General features: G+C 42.4%; 1 protein-coding gene across 1 annotated transcript in view; it reads right to left on the reverse strand.

Moving 5' to 3' along the window:
* SCN11A (sodium voltage-gated channel alpha subunit 11) overlaps positions 1–16,856 on the reverse strand; it is a 139,532-nt gene that overhangs the window by 87,485 nt on the left and 35,191 nt on the right. Inside the window, exon 3 of the mRNA XM_043885574.1 lies at positions 4,830–4,964. Coding sequence (XP_043741509.1) covers positions 4,830–4,964 — 135 coding nt within the window. The remainder of the gene's footprint in view (positions 1–4,829; positions 4,965–16,856) is intronic.

Consider the following 16,856-nt stretch of genomic DNA (forward strand, 5'->3'; position numbering starts at 1 on the left):
ACCAGGCTCCTCTGTCCACGGGATTCTCTAGGCAAGGATACTGGAGTGGGTTGCCATTTCCTTCTCCAAGAATTTCTCATGAGCTTTGGGTAATAACCTGGATATAATGACATGTATTTAAGAGCTGTTCAAAACAAGTTTTAGATTCAAATCTTAAGCCACAATTATTTTGGCATTCTTCTTTTAAATAACAACAATTAAAATAAACTGTCTAAAGAAAAAAAAAAAAGGTAACACTGAAAATCACAAAAATTGATCCAGGAAAAAAGAATATAAAAATTATCAACTCAAATCTGATAAAATAAAACCACATGCAGTAAAATTTTCTTATTAACTGAAAAAAATTAATGGAAGAATCAAATACTCTTCAACAGAAGTAGACTCAGGAAAACTGGACTGTGGAAACAGAGGTTGCACATGCAAAATAATTAAGGTAATGAATTAATAAAATCAATATGGCACAAATCATAAATGATAAAATTTGGAAATATTCAAATACAAAAATATTTAATTCTGAAAATTTCTGTACAGAAAATAATTTCATTGCATGGAAAATTCGTTAAAGAATTAATTTTGTGTGTGTTAGTTGCTCAGTAGTGTTCAATTCTTTGTGACCCTATGGACTGCAGCCCTCCAGGCTCCTCTGTCCACGGGATTTTCCAGGCAATAATACTGGAGTGGGTTGTCATTTCCTTCTCCAGAGGATCTTCCTGACCCAGGGATCAAACCCGGTTCTCCTGAATTACAGGCAGATTCTTTACCATCTGAGCCACCAGGGAAGCCCACAAAGAATTAAATTAGCTAAGTGCAATTCTTCCATAAGCCTCATTAATACTCAAGTGTGGAGGCAAATTTTTCTAACATTAAATAATTCGTTACCAAAAAAATTGAGTATATGCTCCCAAACAACAAAAAGAGAATCAAGAAATGGAGGATGCATGGGCTCCAAGATATACTGTACCCAAACCAGGAGTGCAATAAAACTATTCCAGGATATCTGCACCTCAATGGTCTTTATCCAGCGAGAATTAGAAATCAGAGCACCATAAGAAAAAGTCTTCAGGAATAAAGTAAATTCTAACAAAAATATATGATTAAGAAACTGGCTTATTAATAAGTAAGAAAAGAAAGATAATTAGAAATTTCATGAAAATAAAATGTTCTTCAAAAAGTCATGTTTTACACATGAGGCCAACTAAATGATCTGAGCAGCCAACAGATTATAAGGATAGGGAAAAAAAGAGAGTCCATGTGACCTGACACTTAGAACATTCTCCGTCATGCAGCAGAAGGTCAGTGATATCAGAGTCCACCCCCTTCTTTAAGGGTCCAAATACAGTACTTGGTTTTAGAGACTAGTTGCTACAAAAATCATTATATCATGAAGGTTATATATTAGTTTTTTATTTTTAACAATCAACTGATACATAAAGAAAATTAATTATAATTACAGGATAGACTTCAAAATTTTATAAATGTTATAAAATACTGTTGCAAGCTGAAGTTGGAGAGAAAAGATGAAGGGAAGCTCAGAGGCACCAATTTCCTCATCCTAAACACTTAAGAGAATGAAGACATTCTATGGAAGGTCAACACATCAAGCAGTACAAGTCTATCCCTTAAAATTACACAGGTAATTAAGTGCAAAACCAAATTAGAAATATAGGGGACAAAAACTGGAAGAAATCATGAGAAAGGAAGAAGGATTACTGTAAGGAGTTAGATCCTTCATCACACACAGGCACAATTCAATAATTTTTACTTAAACTTGATAAATCAAGAAATAGAAATATAAGAGAATTATTTAGAGTTAAGTGAGACAATGCCCAGAAGACTGAAAAACTGAAATGGTTAAAAGTAGACTAGATATATAGGTTATGGTGAAAACATTTTATTTTTCATGTTCTATCCTTCCCAACATTTCCTCCTCCGGAGCTATTTGAGCTATATGCATGTATGTGACTTTCATAGGATTGAAAAATGATTGTAAAAATCCTTCAAGGGCTCAAAACATTCTCTAATTCAAAATAGAGAGTCAAAGTATCAGGTATAAAGACAGGCTCTAAATCTCCTAGAGTCAGAAAGGAAGCAAGCTTAATCTCAATTTACAGTCCTAAACCAGGAGACCATGTGAATTACGATTTGACACAGGGCAATCCTGGAGACTGGGAGGCCCGTGAGAATACTCTGCTAGACTCCCATCAGGTGACAGGCTAGACTGGCCAGTGAGGGGAGCCGTTTGTCAGGGCCTCTGGGGGCCTATTCTGGGCTCAACAGGCTCACGGGCCCACTCCCACCAAATAGAAAACACTCACTCACCTAGGAAGGCAGGCTAAGGCCTCACTTCCTTAAGCAGAGACACTAAATTCATCAGGAATCCACTCTCTGTTAAGTAGCTCCAGACCTCAATTCAAATCTGTAGCTTTATAGAGTTATTTAGATCTGAATTCCAATCGTTCGTTCACTCATGTGCTGGGTCTTACAAGCCTCCAGGGCCTTACAATGGTGTGGGGAATCAAGTGAGTCAAGCACAAAGGATGAAGCCACCAACGAGTGCTGCTGTACCAGAGGAAGCACCAGGGGCCTTGGGAGCCCAGAGGAGGGCACGGTTACGAAGGCTAGAAGTCAGAAGAGTATGGTGTGATAGCACCACAGGTACTAGCAAAGGCTTTTCTTTCTTGTTTATGATATTACCTATAATTACAACAGCTACATAATCTTACTGTGCTGGCCATCTTAGTTTGCTCTACAGGTCTCTCCCCATCCTTTCCCACCCTACTCAATGCCCATGAGCTGATCTATATGGACCCCCCTCACTGGGGTCCCTTGAGCTCTGACTTCTGGTTGAGCTTGGCCAATGGGAGGCACCGGCAAGAGACCCAGAGAACAGTGGAGAATGGGGTCAGGGATTTCTTTCCCAACTCTCTCCCTGATGGTGGCATGTGGCACAGTTCCTGTCAGCTTCCCTTCTGGTTCTATCCACAGCTTCACTTCTGGTTCTATAGCACATTCCCCTTCCCCTTCAGATGTGGAATATAACGTCACCCCACTCTCAACACACCTGAGAAAAGCACTCTCACTTGTTTCTGTTACTGTAACTCTGCCTGAACTTTTATAAAATGTCTCTTCAATAAAACATCCTCAAAATGCCTAGTTTGAATGTGCCATCTGTTTCCTGCCAGGGCTTGGGCTGCTAGAATCATCCATTAAATAAAATTTAGAAAACAAGGAAATGATCACTCACAAACCAAAGCTACTGACCACATGCAAGTTTTAATATTTTGGGGGATTTTTCTTCTGTAGTCTTCTTGTAGATATATTTACATAGCACTCATTGCGATACATATGCCGTTTCACCCTGTGAATTTTTCAATTAACATGACATTTCAAACATTTTCCCAATGATAGATGTCATTTAATGATGTCTATCTTGTTCCAGGCAAAATTATTATCTCATTTAATCCTCAGAGTGATCTAATGAGATAAATATTATCCTTGGGGGATTTCTGAAAGAAAATATTCATCTGGAATTAAGCTGAATCCCTCTCTTTAAGAGACAGAGATTTTAACCTTACATCTTCCTTTGACTAGTGTTTCTCACTAGTTTTCTCTAGGAGCTCGACCCTCACACTCTTCCCCAACCAGTGACAGGAAGTCACGAAAGGATTGCAGCTGTACAACCAGAACCTTTTGGCATGGATCTGGTCCACACAATCTAAAATGCCAAAGGTCCACCCTGAGGTTAACAGGAGTCTGAGCCATGGGCTAAGCACTGTCAAACACTTTAAATGGATTATCTCTCATAATTTCCCAAGAAAGCTACAGGGTAGATATTATTACATTATCCACATTTTACAAAAGAAAACAGGGCTTAGAGAAATGGAAATACTTGCCTATGATCCCGTAAGTGCTAGAGAATCTCAATTCATGCAATTCCACCTACCTGCCCACTTTGTCATACTTAAGCTAAGACATTCCAAGAAGGTGACAGAAGGAAGTCAGGAGGAAAAAGCCACACAGCTTCCAGCTGGGCTGGGCTGGGTGGATGGCACCCTCACTGTGTGTGACGTTCTTTCCTGAACATCAGCCTCACTGCGACCATTCACATGTCACTCCCACAGGCATCCCACGGGTCCCACCATGACACCCTCCCACTCACCCAAGCCAGAGAGTCCAATGGTGACTATACTCTACAGGATGCCCTTTCATCCATTTTGGGTGGTGGTCCCCATAACAAGTTCCAACTTTGGTGATGCATAAGTCATATTCATTAAGGTGGGTTATAAGAATATATACATACTCTTCCTCCTTCATAGACCCCATAAGAAAATCAGGAAGAAAGCGAATATGTACAGACTTTAACACAATTTGATCTCCGTCCAAAGCCAATCCCAAGCTAGGTGCTAGCTTTTCTAAAAAAAACAAAAACACCCTCATGTATATCAATTTCTGATTAAGTTAACTGGCCACAGGGAATTCAGAAAGTGTTTGGAGGATTTGCACCATAGCCTCAGAGGGAGACCAAGACTTGAACACATCGTTTCTAGAAAAGCCCCGTTCTGACCCAAAGTCCAGGGTTGCAAGTACCTACCAGGCCAGCCAGCTGACCATCTCCTATCCCCATGCCCTCTCTGAGCATTTGAAAGGAGGAGAATCACCTGATGGGCCCTATTGCCTAAGCCATGTATCCTGGCACCTGGTCTCTGCCTCTGATTTGAGCAGGAAAATGTTACAAAAGACCCTGATGAAAAAAACAGTAAGTTCCATAGTGGTAGGTCCAGCCTTGAAAGGACAGAAGAACAGGGCTGCTTCCAGCCCAGAAGACTTACCTTCCTCCTGGTAAGGTAGCTCCAGGCAGCAGCTCCCGTGGTACCTCTTGAAGCTCTCCACAGAGCAAGTGTCTCACAGAGTCCAAGCTCCTGCTCCTGGCAGTTGAAGCCCTTCTGGGAGGGGCGGCTCCAAAGCTGGGTGGAGAGCATAAAAGAAGGCAAATGGGAAGTGAGCCAAAGTGATTTTAAAGAATCGTGTAGGAAACCCTGTAACCGGAGAAGTGACTGAAATGATACTTACATTTATACTTTGGAAGCATCTGCCTTTAATCAGTGCTTAATCTAACTCTGCAGAAAGCATCATCAATAAAGAAACAGGTTGTTTTTTTTTCTTTGGCCTCATCCAAGTGGGTGAGCAAATACAGAAAACTCTATCTGAAAAGCCATGCCGTTTTTGCACGCAGCTTAGCTTGCAGGTCAACTAACTTGGGGCCATAAGGTCTCATCCCCCAGAACCTACCAAGGTCCACAATGTGAAACTGTTCACAGGGCACCCATTCAGCTCCTCCAACTTTATCTTCTCTTGTGCCATCAACACTGGGGTTCAGAACTGTGAAAATACATGCTTGCTTATGTATTTATCATAAGAGACACCAAGAAGACCCCTTGGCTACCAAAGCAACTCCACAATGGACCGGTCACCAAACTCAAACTCTCCCATGTCGGCTTCTGTTTTGTTAATTCTTGGGGGAAAACGAAATCCTGCTGGGCAGTGTCATACATTAAGCTATTTTCAGCCATTGTTACCTTACAGAGGCCAGCTGACAGCCAATGAGGTTAAGGACACAATATGAGTGTTTATAAGGAAGCAGGAGGTAGGAAGCAGTTGTTTAAAGGAATGTTGGATTAGAATCACAGGCAGATTTTTCATGCTGCCAGAAGGGGCACTGAATTCTAGTCAGAAGAACTAGGCTCTACTATTCAAAGCTGTGTGATATTGGACAGATCACTCAGTTGTTCTGAGTCCTTATTTTCTCCCTATAAAATGGGATAATCTTCCAAATCTTCTTAGCCTTAGGAAGCAAACGTGATTGTATCTGTGAAAACACTTTGCAAACATTAGATATAAGTATCTTAATTTAAGAGAGAACAGGCCGGTTGTTTTTCTCCCCCTACTGCCTCAACACCTAGGCCCCATGGAGAGGATGAAATTGCACATGTGGGATGAGATTAGCACCAGGCCTGGCACAGTGTATGTGACCATTTTAAACCCTTCTCTGATTTTAGGGTGACTCTCAGAGTAAGAGAAGATCAAAGAATAAGAGAAGCGCTCAGAGTTAATGAGCATTTTTTACATGGATAGAAATGTGTGCGTTTGAAGAGGTAAAGCAGCCCTTTAAATCCATTATCTTAAGAGGCCCTGGCCTTTTTAATATAAACTCTTTGCAAATATTATTTTCCTAAGCTATTAAGTCAGATTCAGACTTCCCACTCTGAAGTTCCAAAGAATCTTTCTAGCTCCATCTTCAAGGAAGTGAAAATTATTCCAGGGGTAAGGACTTAATTGACTAAGAGTACTACACAAACACAGGCTGCCCAAGCAGCATGGGGCTTGCATTCAGGACTTCCCCCAGACTCACCTTCCCTGTGGGGAACTTAGGGTAAGACAAACATGCATTTGAAAAATTGAGCAGAGGGACTTCCCTGATGGTCCAGTGGTTGAGACCCCACACTTCCTTGTAACATGAAATGCCAATGCAGGAGCTTACATTTGCATACCTTGAACCATATAGCATCATCACCTCCCTCAAGTGCTAGTAGGCAGCAAGGCCTTGTAAGTTTCAGTCCTACCATCTGATAAAGTGATCTGCTTCAGCATCAGTGGTCAAATATGGTGCATCTGCTTTAGCAGCAACCATGCCTCCCATCTGCTGATTTCGCAAAGATGACATTGAACCTCCACTATTTCAGAGTACTTGTTAATACTATAATGAGATGCGGGCCCTTGAGCAGTCTGCAGTCTCTTTATGAGAAAGAAATGTGTCCAAAGAACTACAAAACAAGAAAGGGAACAACAAGGGTCAGCAAGCAAGATGCAAACAAAGGCCTTCAAAGCATAGAACAGAGAGCAACTCATTCTGGGAAGGCTTCCAAGAAGAGGTGGGATTTGAACAGAAGCTCAGAAAATGAGTAAGAACTCAATATGTAGCGAAAGTAAGGATGGGCTTTTCGGGAAAAGCATAAGCCAGGTCACACCATCCTGGAAGGACAAGACTGTGTAGAGAATCTCAAGTGGTTCCATGGGGATAGCTGAGGGGGAGGCTGAGATGAAGGGATGCTTTGCATGGCCTTGAACACTACTTCAATATTGCCAAACTTGAACAGGAACTTGTACTAGCCAAAGGCACAGCTTTGGCACCGTCTTACGCTTCTGATTATTTTATGTATAACCACCAAGTCCTTTGTTTCCCTAACGTGCACCACTGCTATCTCACTGACAATAAGATATCCATGTACATGAGTGATGCTGAGAGTGTGATGTCCAGCACAGCAGAAGGTGAGAGCAGTCAAAGGGAACAGAATATTTTGTGGGGAAACTTAAAATGAGCAAACCAAGGAGAATTGCTTGTGACTAATTCTGGGACACACGTCTGAGGAAGTCCAGAATCCATTTCCAAGGATGTACTTGCCTTGAAGGTCCTAAGGGTGATTCCCAGATACATCCCTACAGAAAACATGCTTGTTGAGGACATAGTTTCATGATCTTATTCACTGTTATGGCCATATTCTTATAACTGTATATATTTAATAGGTGCTTAATAATTATTTGCAAATGAATAAAAGAACTACTAACCTCACAGTCCTTTCCGACACCCAATACAGGCTCCTTGGTCCTATCTATCTGGCTCTGATGTGTCCGGCCCTGTACAATCTTGCTCTTCCCTTCTAGCCTTCATTTCCAGGGGTAAAGCCCTTCTAACCTCTCACTGGCCTGTCACAGTGGCCTCCCCATGAACAGTCTGCCCCTGCCCCTTCCTGGGAGACCGCCTCGTGCACTGGCAACTCCTGCTCCAGCCACACCCCTCTTCTGTGCCCCCGGCCTCACCCAGAGTATTGCTAAAGCCGCCCTCCTCTTGCCTCTCTTCTTGCCCCTTTCCCCAGTCCCTCCATTTCTCAATTCCTGCTGCTTCCATGAAGTTTTCATGACCATGCCATCCCTCCGTGAGCTGCCTCTACATGATTAGTCATCAACATTCCAATAGCACAGTACATCACCTTTGTGATTGGCTCCACACCATTTCAAGATTACTTTAGATACTACCTTTGTGTTTTAGTTTCTTTTAGTTCCTCCAAAAGCATTAGACAAGGCCTTCAGTCAAAGAGTTTGTTTGGGAGGTGGATCACAGGAAAGAGGCATGAGGGAAAGAGAAATGGAAGGCTAAGAAGGAGGAAAAGCCAATAAAGGGTGTACACTTCAGCTGATAAGGCAGACTGGAGGCTCAGCCTCTCTCAGGAGTTTCTGAGGAAATGCAGAATTTATTTGAGAATTATGAAGCTGGGCATTTGTCCTCTGGCTTATATCCCTTAGTGGCTGAGGGTTGATCACAGGGACATTATGATAATCAGCCTCCAAAATGGCCTCAGTGACCCTTACCTCTGATATTCACGTTCTTACGTGGTCCTATCCCAAATTGAACAGGTATAACCAACATGATATTGCAGAAGTGACAGTGTGTAATTTCTGAGTCTCAATCACAAAAGGCAATGTGGCTTCCCCCTGTTCTCTTGGATTGCCCCTCTGGAGGGAGCCAACAGCCACCATGCTGTGAAGACACTCAATCAGCCCTGTGGAGACTCCACGTGGGAAGGAACTGAGATGTCTTGCCAATAACCAGCACCAACTTATCGGCCATGAGAGTAAGCCATCTTGGAAGTAGATCCTCCAGTCTCCGTTGAGGTTAATTTCTCTCTGACCTCATCTCTGGGTTATGCTTGCTCATGGGCTGACAGAGCTCCTGTGGCAAACCCCCGAGACAGAAGAGCCAAAAGAAGCAGGACAGACCACGGAGGCGGGATGCTCTCAGAGCACAGGAGCTGTCCACACGCATCAGCTGAAACTGGGGTAGTCTGAGGGACTGTAGCAGGGGTACCGAGAGCATCTGCGAGGCTTGAAAACTTGCCAAAAGATGGTTCCTGTGTATTCTGTCACCTCCACATGGTTTGCCAAATGGTTACACACATGTAGGCTGTGAGCAAGGCTTCAATGTCCAGCTCATGAGATCTGCTGCAACACAACAGCAAAAACTGCTCCATCCTCTAGCTCCTATTATTCACTTCTTGTACCTATATTTAGCACTTAGCTCACTGCTTCCATTTTCTGATATGCATTATTGAAGATTATTTTGGCTGAAAGTAAGGAAATCCTAACCCTAGTATATTGTATAAGCAAAAAAGAAAGAGATTTTATTGGTAAGGAATGGGAATGTCATACAGAATCCAAGGGAAGAGAAGTACTGATTCTCATGGAATAGAACCAAAGACTGAAGACCTGCAGGATATTTAGGAGGTTCTGCTTCTCCTCGTCTCTTGGTTCTGTTGCTGTTCCCCAGGCTCTTTGCTCTCCAATCTTACTGAACACTGGCTTTCTCTGGTCCTAGCTGACTTGACAGAAAATGTTGTTGTTCAATAACTAAATCAAATCTATCCTTTTGCAACCCCATGAACTGCAGCACACCAGGCTCCTCTGTCCTCCACTATCTCTTGCAGTTTGCTCAAATTCATGTCCATTGATTCAGCGATGCTATCTAACCATCTCATCCTCTGCTGTCCCCTTATCTTTTGGCCTTCAATTTTTCCAAGCATTGGGGTCTTTTCCAATGAGTCAGCTCTTCACATCAGGTGGCCAGAGTATTGCAGCTTCAGCTTCAGCATCAGTCCTTCCAATGAATATTGAGTTGATTTTCTTTAGGACTGGCTGATTTGATCCTCTTGCTGTCTAAGGGACTCTCAAGAGTCTTCTCCAGCACCATGATTTAAAAGCATCAGTTCTTCTGCACTCAGCCTTCTGAGTCCAGCTTTCACTTCTGTACATGACTACAGGAAAAACCGTACCTTTGAATACATGGACCTTTGTCAGCAAAGTGATATCTCTGCTTTTTAAAATGCTGTCTAGGTTTGTCACAGTTTTCCTTCCAAAGAGCACACATCTTTTAATTTCAAGGCTGTAGTGACTGTCCACAGTGATTTTGGAGCCCAAGAAAATAAAAAACTGTCACTCCTTCCACTTATTCCCCTTCTATTTCCATGAAGTGATGGGACTAGATACCATGATCTTAGTTTTTTTAATGCTGAGTTTTAAGCCAGCTTTTCACTCTCCTCTTTCACCCTCATCAAGAGGCTCTTTAGTTCCTCTTCACTTTCTGCCATTAAAAGTGGTATCATCTGCATATCTGAAGTTGTTGATATTTCTCCTGGCAATCCTGATTCCAGGTTGTGCTTCATCCAGCCCAGCATTTCACATGATGTACTCAGCATTGAAGTTACATAAGCAGAGTGACAATATACAGCCTTGTCATACTCCTTTCCCAATTTGGAACCAGTCAGTTGTTCCATGTCTGGTTTCTACCTGCTGCTTCTTTCTTGACCCTCAGACAGACTTCTCAGGAGACAAGTAAGGAGGTTTGGTGCTCCCTTTTCTTTAAGAAGTTTCCACAGTTTGCTTTCAGCCACACAAAAGCTTTTGTCCAGTCAGTGAAGCAGAAGAAGTTTTTTCTGGAATTCCCTTGCTTTCTCCACGATCCAACGAATGCTGGCAATTTGATCTCTGGTTCCTCTGCCTCTTCTAAACCCAGCCTGTACATCTGGAAGTTTTCGGTACCCATGGTTCTGAAGCCCAGCTTGAAGGATTCTGAGCATAACCTTGCTAGCGTATGATATGAGTGCAACCATATGGTAGTTGGAACATTCCTTGGCATTGCCCTTCTTTGGGATTAGAATGAGAACTAACTTTTTCCAGTCCTGTGGCCACAGCTGAGTTTTCCAAATTTGCTGACATATTGAGTGCAGCACTTTAACAACATCATCTTTTAGGATTTTTAAAAGCTCAGCTGGAATTCCATTACTTCCACTACCTTTGTTCATAGCAATGCTCCCAAAGGCCCACTTGACTTCACACTCCAGGATGTCCAGCTCTAGGTGAGTGACCACACCATTGTGGTTATCCGGGTCATTAAAACCTTTTTTGTATAGTTCTTCTATGTATTCTTGCCACCTCTTCTTAAACTCTTCTGCTTCTTTTAGGTCCTTACCATTATTGTCCTTTATTGTGTCCATCCTTGCATGAAATGTTCCCTTGATATCTCCAATTATCTTGAAGAGATCTGTGGTCTTTCCCATTTTGCTGTTTTCCTCTATCTCTTTGCATGTGATTGATTATGTTATTTGCAGCCAAAGATGGAGAAGGTCTACACAGTCAACAACAACAACAAAAAAAGAACTGGGCTGACTGTGGCTCAGATCATGAGCTCCTTATTGAAAAATCCAGGCTTAAACTGAAGAAAGTAGGGAAAACCACTAGATCATTCATATACGATCTAAATCAAATCCTTACAATAATTATGTGATCAATTTCTTGGTAAAATTTCTCTGAGCCTCAGCTGCTTCATCCATAAACAGCTGGATATACAGTGATAACACCTACTGTACAGGAACCCATGAAATTTAAATGATTGGGGATAACACGTTGCAGGGTACAAGCTAAAATAAATGTTTGTGGCTGAGGTAAGAGGCAGTGTTTACATACGTGATCTTCTACTGTATACCACGTTTCTGCCCCTCACATGGACACAAATACACACGCACTTCAAATTCTTTATACTCACCACACTCCCAATTATATTTAAGCCCCAGGAGGTAGTAGCCACTGAGGATTGCTGACTTAATTGTGCAGGAGGGAGGGGGAAGAGGTGGAGGGAGGAAGGAAGGAAGAAAGGAACAAGGCAGGCAGATTGGCATGCTGCCAGGCTGAGGCTGGGATAGGTGGCCAAGTCTATATGGAAGCCCAGTGAAGGGACTGGCTGGAAGTCAAAAAGGATATAATTAACTTAAGAATTGCAATAAACTTGTAGCCACACTTAATAGGTTTCAAATATTTTCTCAATTTACCCTGGCTTCACTCTTCTCAGTTTGGTCTCGTTAGGGAGGAAGGGAAGAAAAACGGCTAGGAAAAGTCTTAAAGTGACAGTACCATCAAGCTTATAAAAGGGAAGAACAGGTCTAGGCTTTGAACAAAAGCTCAATGGCCTGCATGGCATCAGATATCTGCACAGTCACTCCTTGGGGAATGCAAAGGAAAGGAACTGAGCTGTAGTGACAGGAAGAAACACAGCTGACCTGACTATGAAGCTGCCTTCCCAACCCTCTCCCTCACCATCCACCCTTCCCTCCCCCACCCCGCAACCCCTTCCCAAGTCCGTGGAAGGCTGAAGGTGGTCCAGGGGCTGTGTAGTTCAGTATCCCTGAGATGACATTTCAGCTTTTTTTTTCTGCTTTTTCCTGACTAGGCATAAAGTGGATGTTGGTATTTCTAGAGCAAATTTAAAGGCATCTGGAAATGAATTCACAATGTATATATCCACTGAGGTTTAAATTCAGAAACAGAAATGACTGTCACAGGAGAGGTAGGAAGACCTTCCTCCTCAGTTTACCACGTAGCCTTGGGTTAACTGTTTCATGTCAAAATCTAACCTCGATGAGACTCCATTCTCTTTTTAAAATCCCAAGCACAGAAGCTCACTGGCTACCTCTGTATAAAGTGGCCCAACCAAAATCCCCAGGCATGCTTGACCCTGTGGCCATCTGTTACCATTAAAAGAACATGTTCTTTTATTGTACCACAGATGTTAGCTGCCTACATGTACCTCTCTGTGATTTGTATCCAATCCTACTGCCCCTCACTTCTGGCCCTGAAGGATCTCTGTTGGCTTTCCCCAACTCCACTGGACCCTCAATTCTTTCTATTCAACTAAATTTCCTACCATCTTACCTCTCAGGAATGAGGCAAATTTCTTTTTGGTGCCTTGAGCATAACAGTTTCAAAGATGCCCCCCTCTTTTTTTATGTGCATGCCCTTGGGGTGTCACCCTCCACCTCAGGCAATTTCTCTGATTATTTTTTTAAACAAATAATATGCTATCCCCAGAAGACATTTTAGTAAAGAAGTATGTCTCCACCTCATTAGGTTGCCATCATTTGGAATTAAAGACAATATTGTCTTATTTTGCTTGCTCTCAATTTCATAAATTAAAATGAAATCTTAGGGAATTTTCTTTCCCCCCTGAGGTCTCATTTTTAAGACATTTTAGTCTGGAGACACTTTGAAGTGAGCGTGTGAGGACAGGTTCCTAGATGCCTAGACAGTTAGACCATGGGGTGCCTACATCTTCTCCCTCCAGGATGATCAGTGCCCTGGGCAGTCAAACCTGTTAGCACTTTGGTTCCTTGGGAGGCCAGTAAGATTCGTCGCCCAATATACTGATTCCTTCTGAGAAGGGTTAGAGCACTGGGCTGGGCTCTCCCGGACCATGGGACCCACAACATGCCCCCAGAGCCCTGGGGCCTTGCTCGAGAGGAGGGTGCTCCCTCAGACCCTCCGAAGGTCCAGGCATCCCATCCTTAGTCCCATCTTCCACCATCAGGGAGCCCAACAGACCTCAGGTAGGGACAGATCTGCTCTCAGGGCCTCTGTCAGGGGCCTAGGGTCTCACAGCCTCAGTGACTCAAAGCTATGGCCCCCGCTGCCCCAAGTCTGTTATTACCACCCCAGCCCCAAGTCCAGAAACACAAGTGTCTCATCAGAGTCCCTGAGAGCCAAAGTGTTCATTCTTCAACATACTCACTCATTCATATACACAAACACAGCACAACAGAGTACAGCCATGAAAATAAATAGACCAAGAAAACCTAAGATTTCACTGAGGCCACTGTCTGATTTCTTCTGTAAGGGACTCTCTACACCCCAGAAACCACAGCATTAAGAAAAAGAGGCTCACAGACCAGGTGATTTCATAGATGAGACCAACTAGCAAGCAGGCACACAAAAGACCAAGCAATAGGCTGGTTAAGGTTCACCCCCCTGACCTCACCTCACCTGCCCTCACACCAGTTTTTGCCCAAATCCACACCTGTGCACACCTATAGCCCCTCTGTGAACTGCCCTCTCCTCTACTTTCTCCCCAAATCCACACCAACATTCAGAACTGGTTTCAGTCCTTTCCTCCAGGGAGCTTTCCTTATAGCAAGGCCTTACTTGGCTGACACTGACAAATTCTGTCCCCTCCTCTGACTACTTATGTTGGATGAGCCTCAGCCCACCCCAGTTAGGCTGAAAGCCAGTCCAGGGCAATGACTGTTTCCTTTTCCTTTGCATCTCTCAGCACCCAGCCTGGAGTTCGTGCTCACATATTAACACTCAAGTTCCCTATTAAATGGGACAAGGATGCTAGAAGGCAGGTGGCTCAGCTGCTTCCAGAAAGACACTGGTGCTTCAGAGCTCATGGAAGGCAGGAGGAGGGAGGGAGAGCAGGAGGGAGGGAGGGAAAGCATGCACTAAAAGCTTATGGAATACACTAAAGAGCTGAGCATCAGAACAAAGACTCACTTAAAAGGGCAAAGGAAACACTAGATGGCTGTTAATGGTGAACTGAATATGATAAATTATTACTTAAATCACTTGGTTTCACTCCTTGTTGTTATGCACAGTTAATTGGAGGAAACAAAATGCTGGGCCTTGGGATGGGGAGGGGAGGTGGGAGTAGTCTCCAGCTTGTAGCTTCCCCAGGACCATAGAGCCATCATGCAGAGATGACATGCAGAGATGACTGGGCCAACCTCCCTCCCCAGCATCCCTCGGTGGCTGGGTCCCATTACCCACACTCTGAGGCTCCTCTGGCTCAGGCCGTTGGCAGCCAGGTGGCTAAGAAAGAGAGCCAGAAGGCTGGGCTGAGTGACAGGAAATCACCGGATGATGCCCTGGGCTCTCAACACTAACCCTGCCCTTGCTGGGTCCCACTCAGACATCTCACACCCTGAAGAAAGCCCGGTGGCCTCAATAGCAGATTTAATTCCTATTCAAGAACCTGGAGTTTGAATCTTTTTTTCTTATGTTTCTATTCATTATATTCCTGAGTTCTATTCATTACCTTCCTGAGTTCCCATGAAATTATAAAGCACTTAGACCCAGAAATGAGTAAGACACAGCTTCTACCTTCACTCAGTTGAGACTGCAGATACAAGCATATTGAACTCATTGTGGGCTGCATAGACCAAAAAAAAAAAAAAGTTTCTAACACTTAAGACAAAGAATGTGTTAGAGTCTGGGAATAAATTAATAATTGCATAGAGAAAGGGAGAAGAGGCAGACAATGTAAATCTGATAACACCAAAATCAAAGAAAGAAATTTAGAAACATACAGATCTGCCATAGAACAGAATTTCACAAGTAATGCTTATATGACAATGACTAGCAAGGCCTAGAGAGTTATAGTTACATGATATGGCAGACAATGCTCAAATGTGGAAATTTACGTCTATAAGACAATTTAACAAACACTATGCTGTGCTTAGTCACTCAGTCATGTCCGATTTTTTGCGACCCCATGGACTGCAGCCCCCCAGGCTCCGCTGCCCACAGGGACTCACCAGGCAAGAATACTGGAGTGCCATGCCTTTCTCCAGGGGATCTTCCCAACCCAGGAATAGAACCCAGATCTCCTGCATTGCAGGCGGATTCTTTACCAGCTGAGCTATCAGGGTTAGCAAAAGATATTTCTATGTTACAGAAATAAAAGGAGTTGTAAGACATAGCACAGGTGTAAGCTTGAAGACCATGTTCTTTCTCCTAATTTAAATTTATATTTAAGTTTACGTTTAAACACTATTCTCGTCCTTCAGTTTTATCACAAGAAAAAGTTAGTTGTTGTACTCCTTTCCATGAAACTTTTATGTAAATAAATATAATCTCAAGAGAAAAAACTTTTTCACAAGCCTGTTAATTAGAGGCTCACAGGTTCTATTTGAAGTCAGGAGTAAGTTCTAAAAATATATATATATGTGTGTATATATATGTGTGTGTGTATATATATAATGGTTTTTATATAAAGAAAATGTGAAGCTTGAAGAGGACTCTAGAATGACATGGAGAGGTAAATACCCTATATAATTTTGCAACTGAAACAATTAAAATACTAGATAAAATATTAAAAGATGAAAAATTAAAATATTTAAAAGCTCTGAGGATGCTAGAAATAAAGAGAAAACAGAAACCCCTGGATGAAAGAGAATGTTGGAGTGACCTTTATTTAAAGGACCTTTGCCACACCCTCAAGACCATAATTATGCTGCCTTTTACATGGCTGCACAGAGTGTGGAGCAGAACACACAGTCTAGAGGTCTCTAAAGTGGGATATTTAAAAAGAGGAGTCCACTGTGTAAAACTGAAGCACCAAATAGCTACACCCACAAAGTAAGGTGAACAAGAAATAAAACTGCCTCTTGAAAGAGGCTAGCAAAAACAACACAAATCCTTTCTGGAGAAGTTTTACTCTGATCCAGGTCTTAAGCAATTCCCACAAATAAAGTTTTAATAGAAATTAGCAGTTCACAATCAAAATCACAAACATCAAAAGAAGTAAGTCACTATCAGTGAGACCCAGACAAAGCAATGGACGACACAAAGATTTTAGGTAGCAGAATTATCAGACAGGAAATTTAAGAATCAATAGGGAAAAAAATGTCAGGAAACAAGAGACTGTAAAGAATGACCTTGGCAAACTTTTAAATGAACAAAATAGAATGTCTACAAATTAAAATATTTAGCAACTGCAAGTAGAAATACAGTATGCAAGTTAAATAGCAGATTAGACACATAGGCAGAGAAAATTTTTAAGCTGGAAGATAAATATAAAGAACTTAAACCAAAATGCAGCAAAAGAACACAAAATGATGCAAAATAAGTAAGAGAGGTTAGGAAACATGGAGGACAGATTAAGAAAGCCTAATGTAAGTCCAATTAAATGGGCATCTAAGAAT

The sequence above is a fragment of the Cervus elaphus genome, chromosome 24 (genome assembly GCF_910594005.1).
Source record: "Cervus elaphus chromosome 24, mCerEla1.1, whole genome shotgun sequence".
Lineage (NCBI taxonomy): Eukaryota > Metazoa > Chordata > Mammalia > Artiodactyla > Cervidae > Cervus > Cervus elaphus.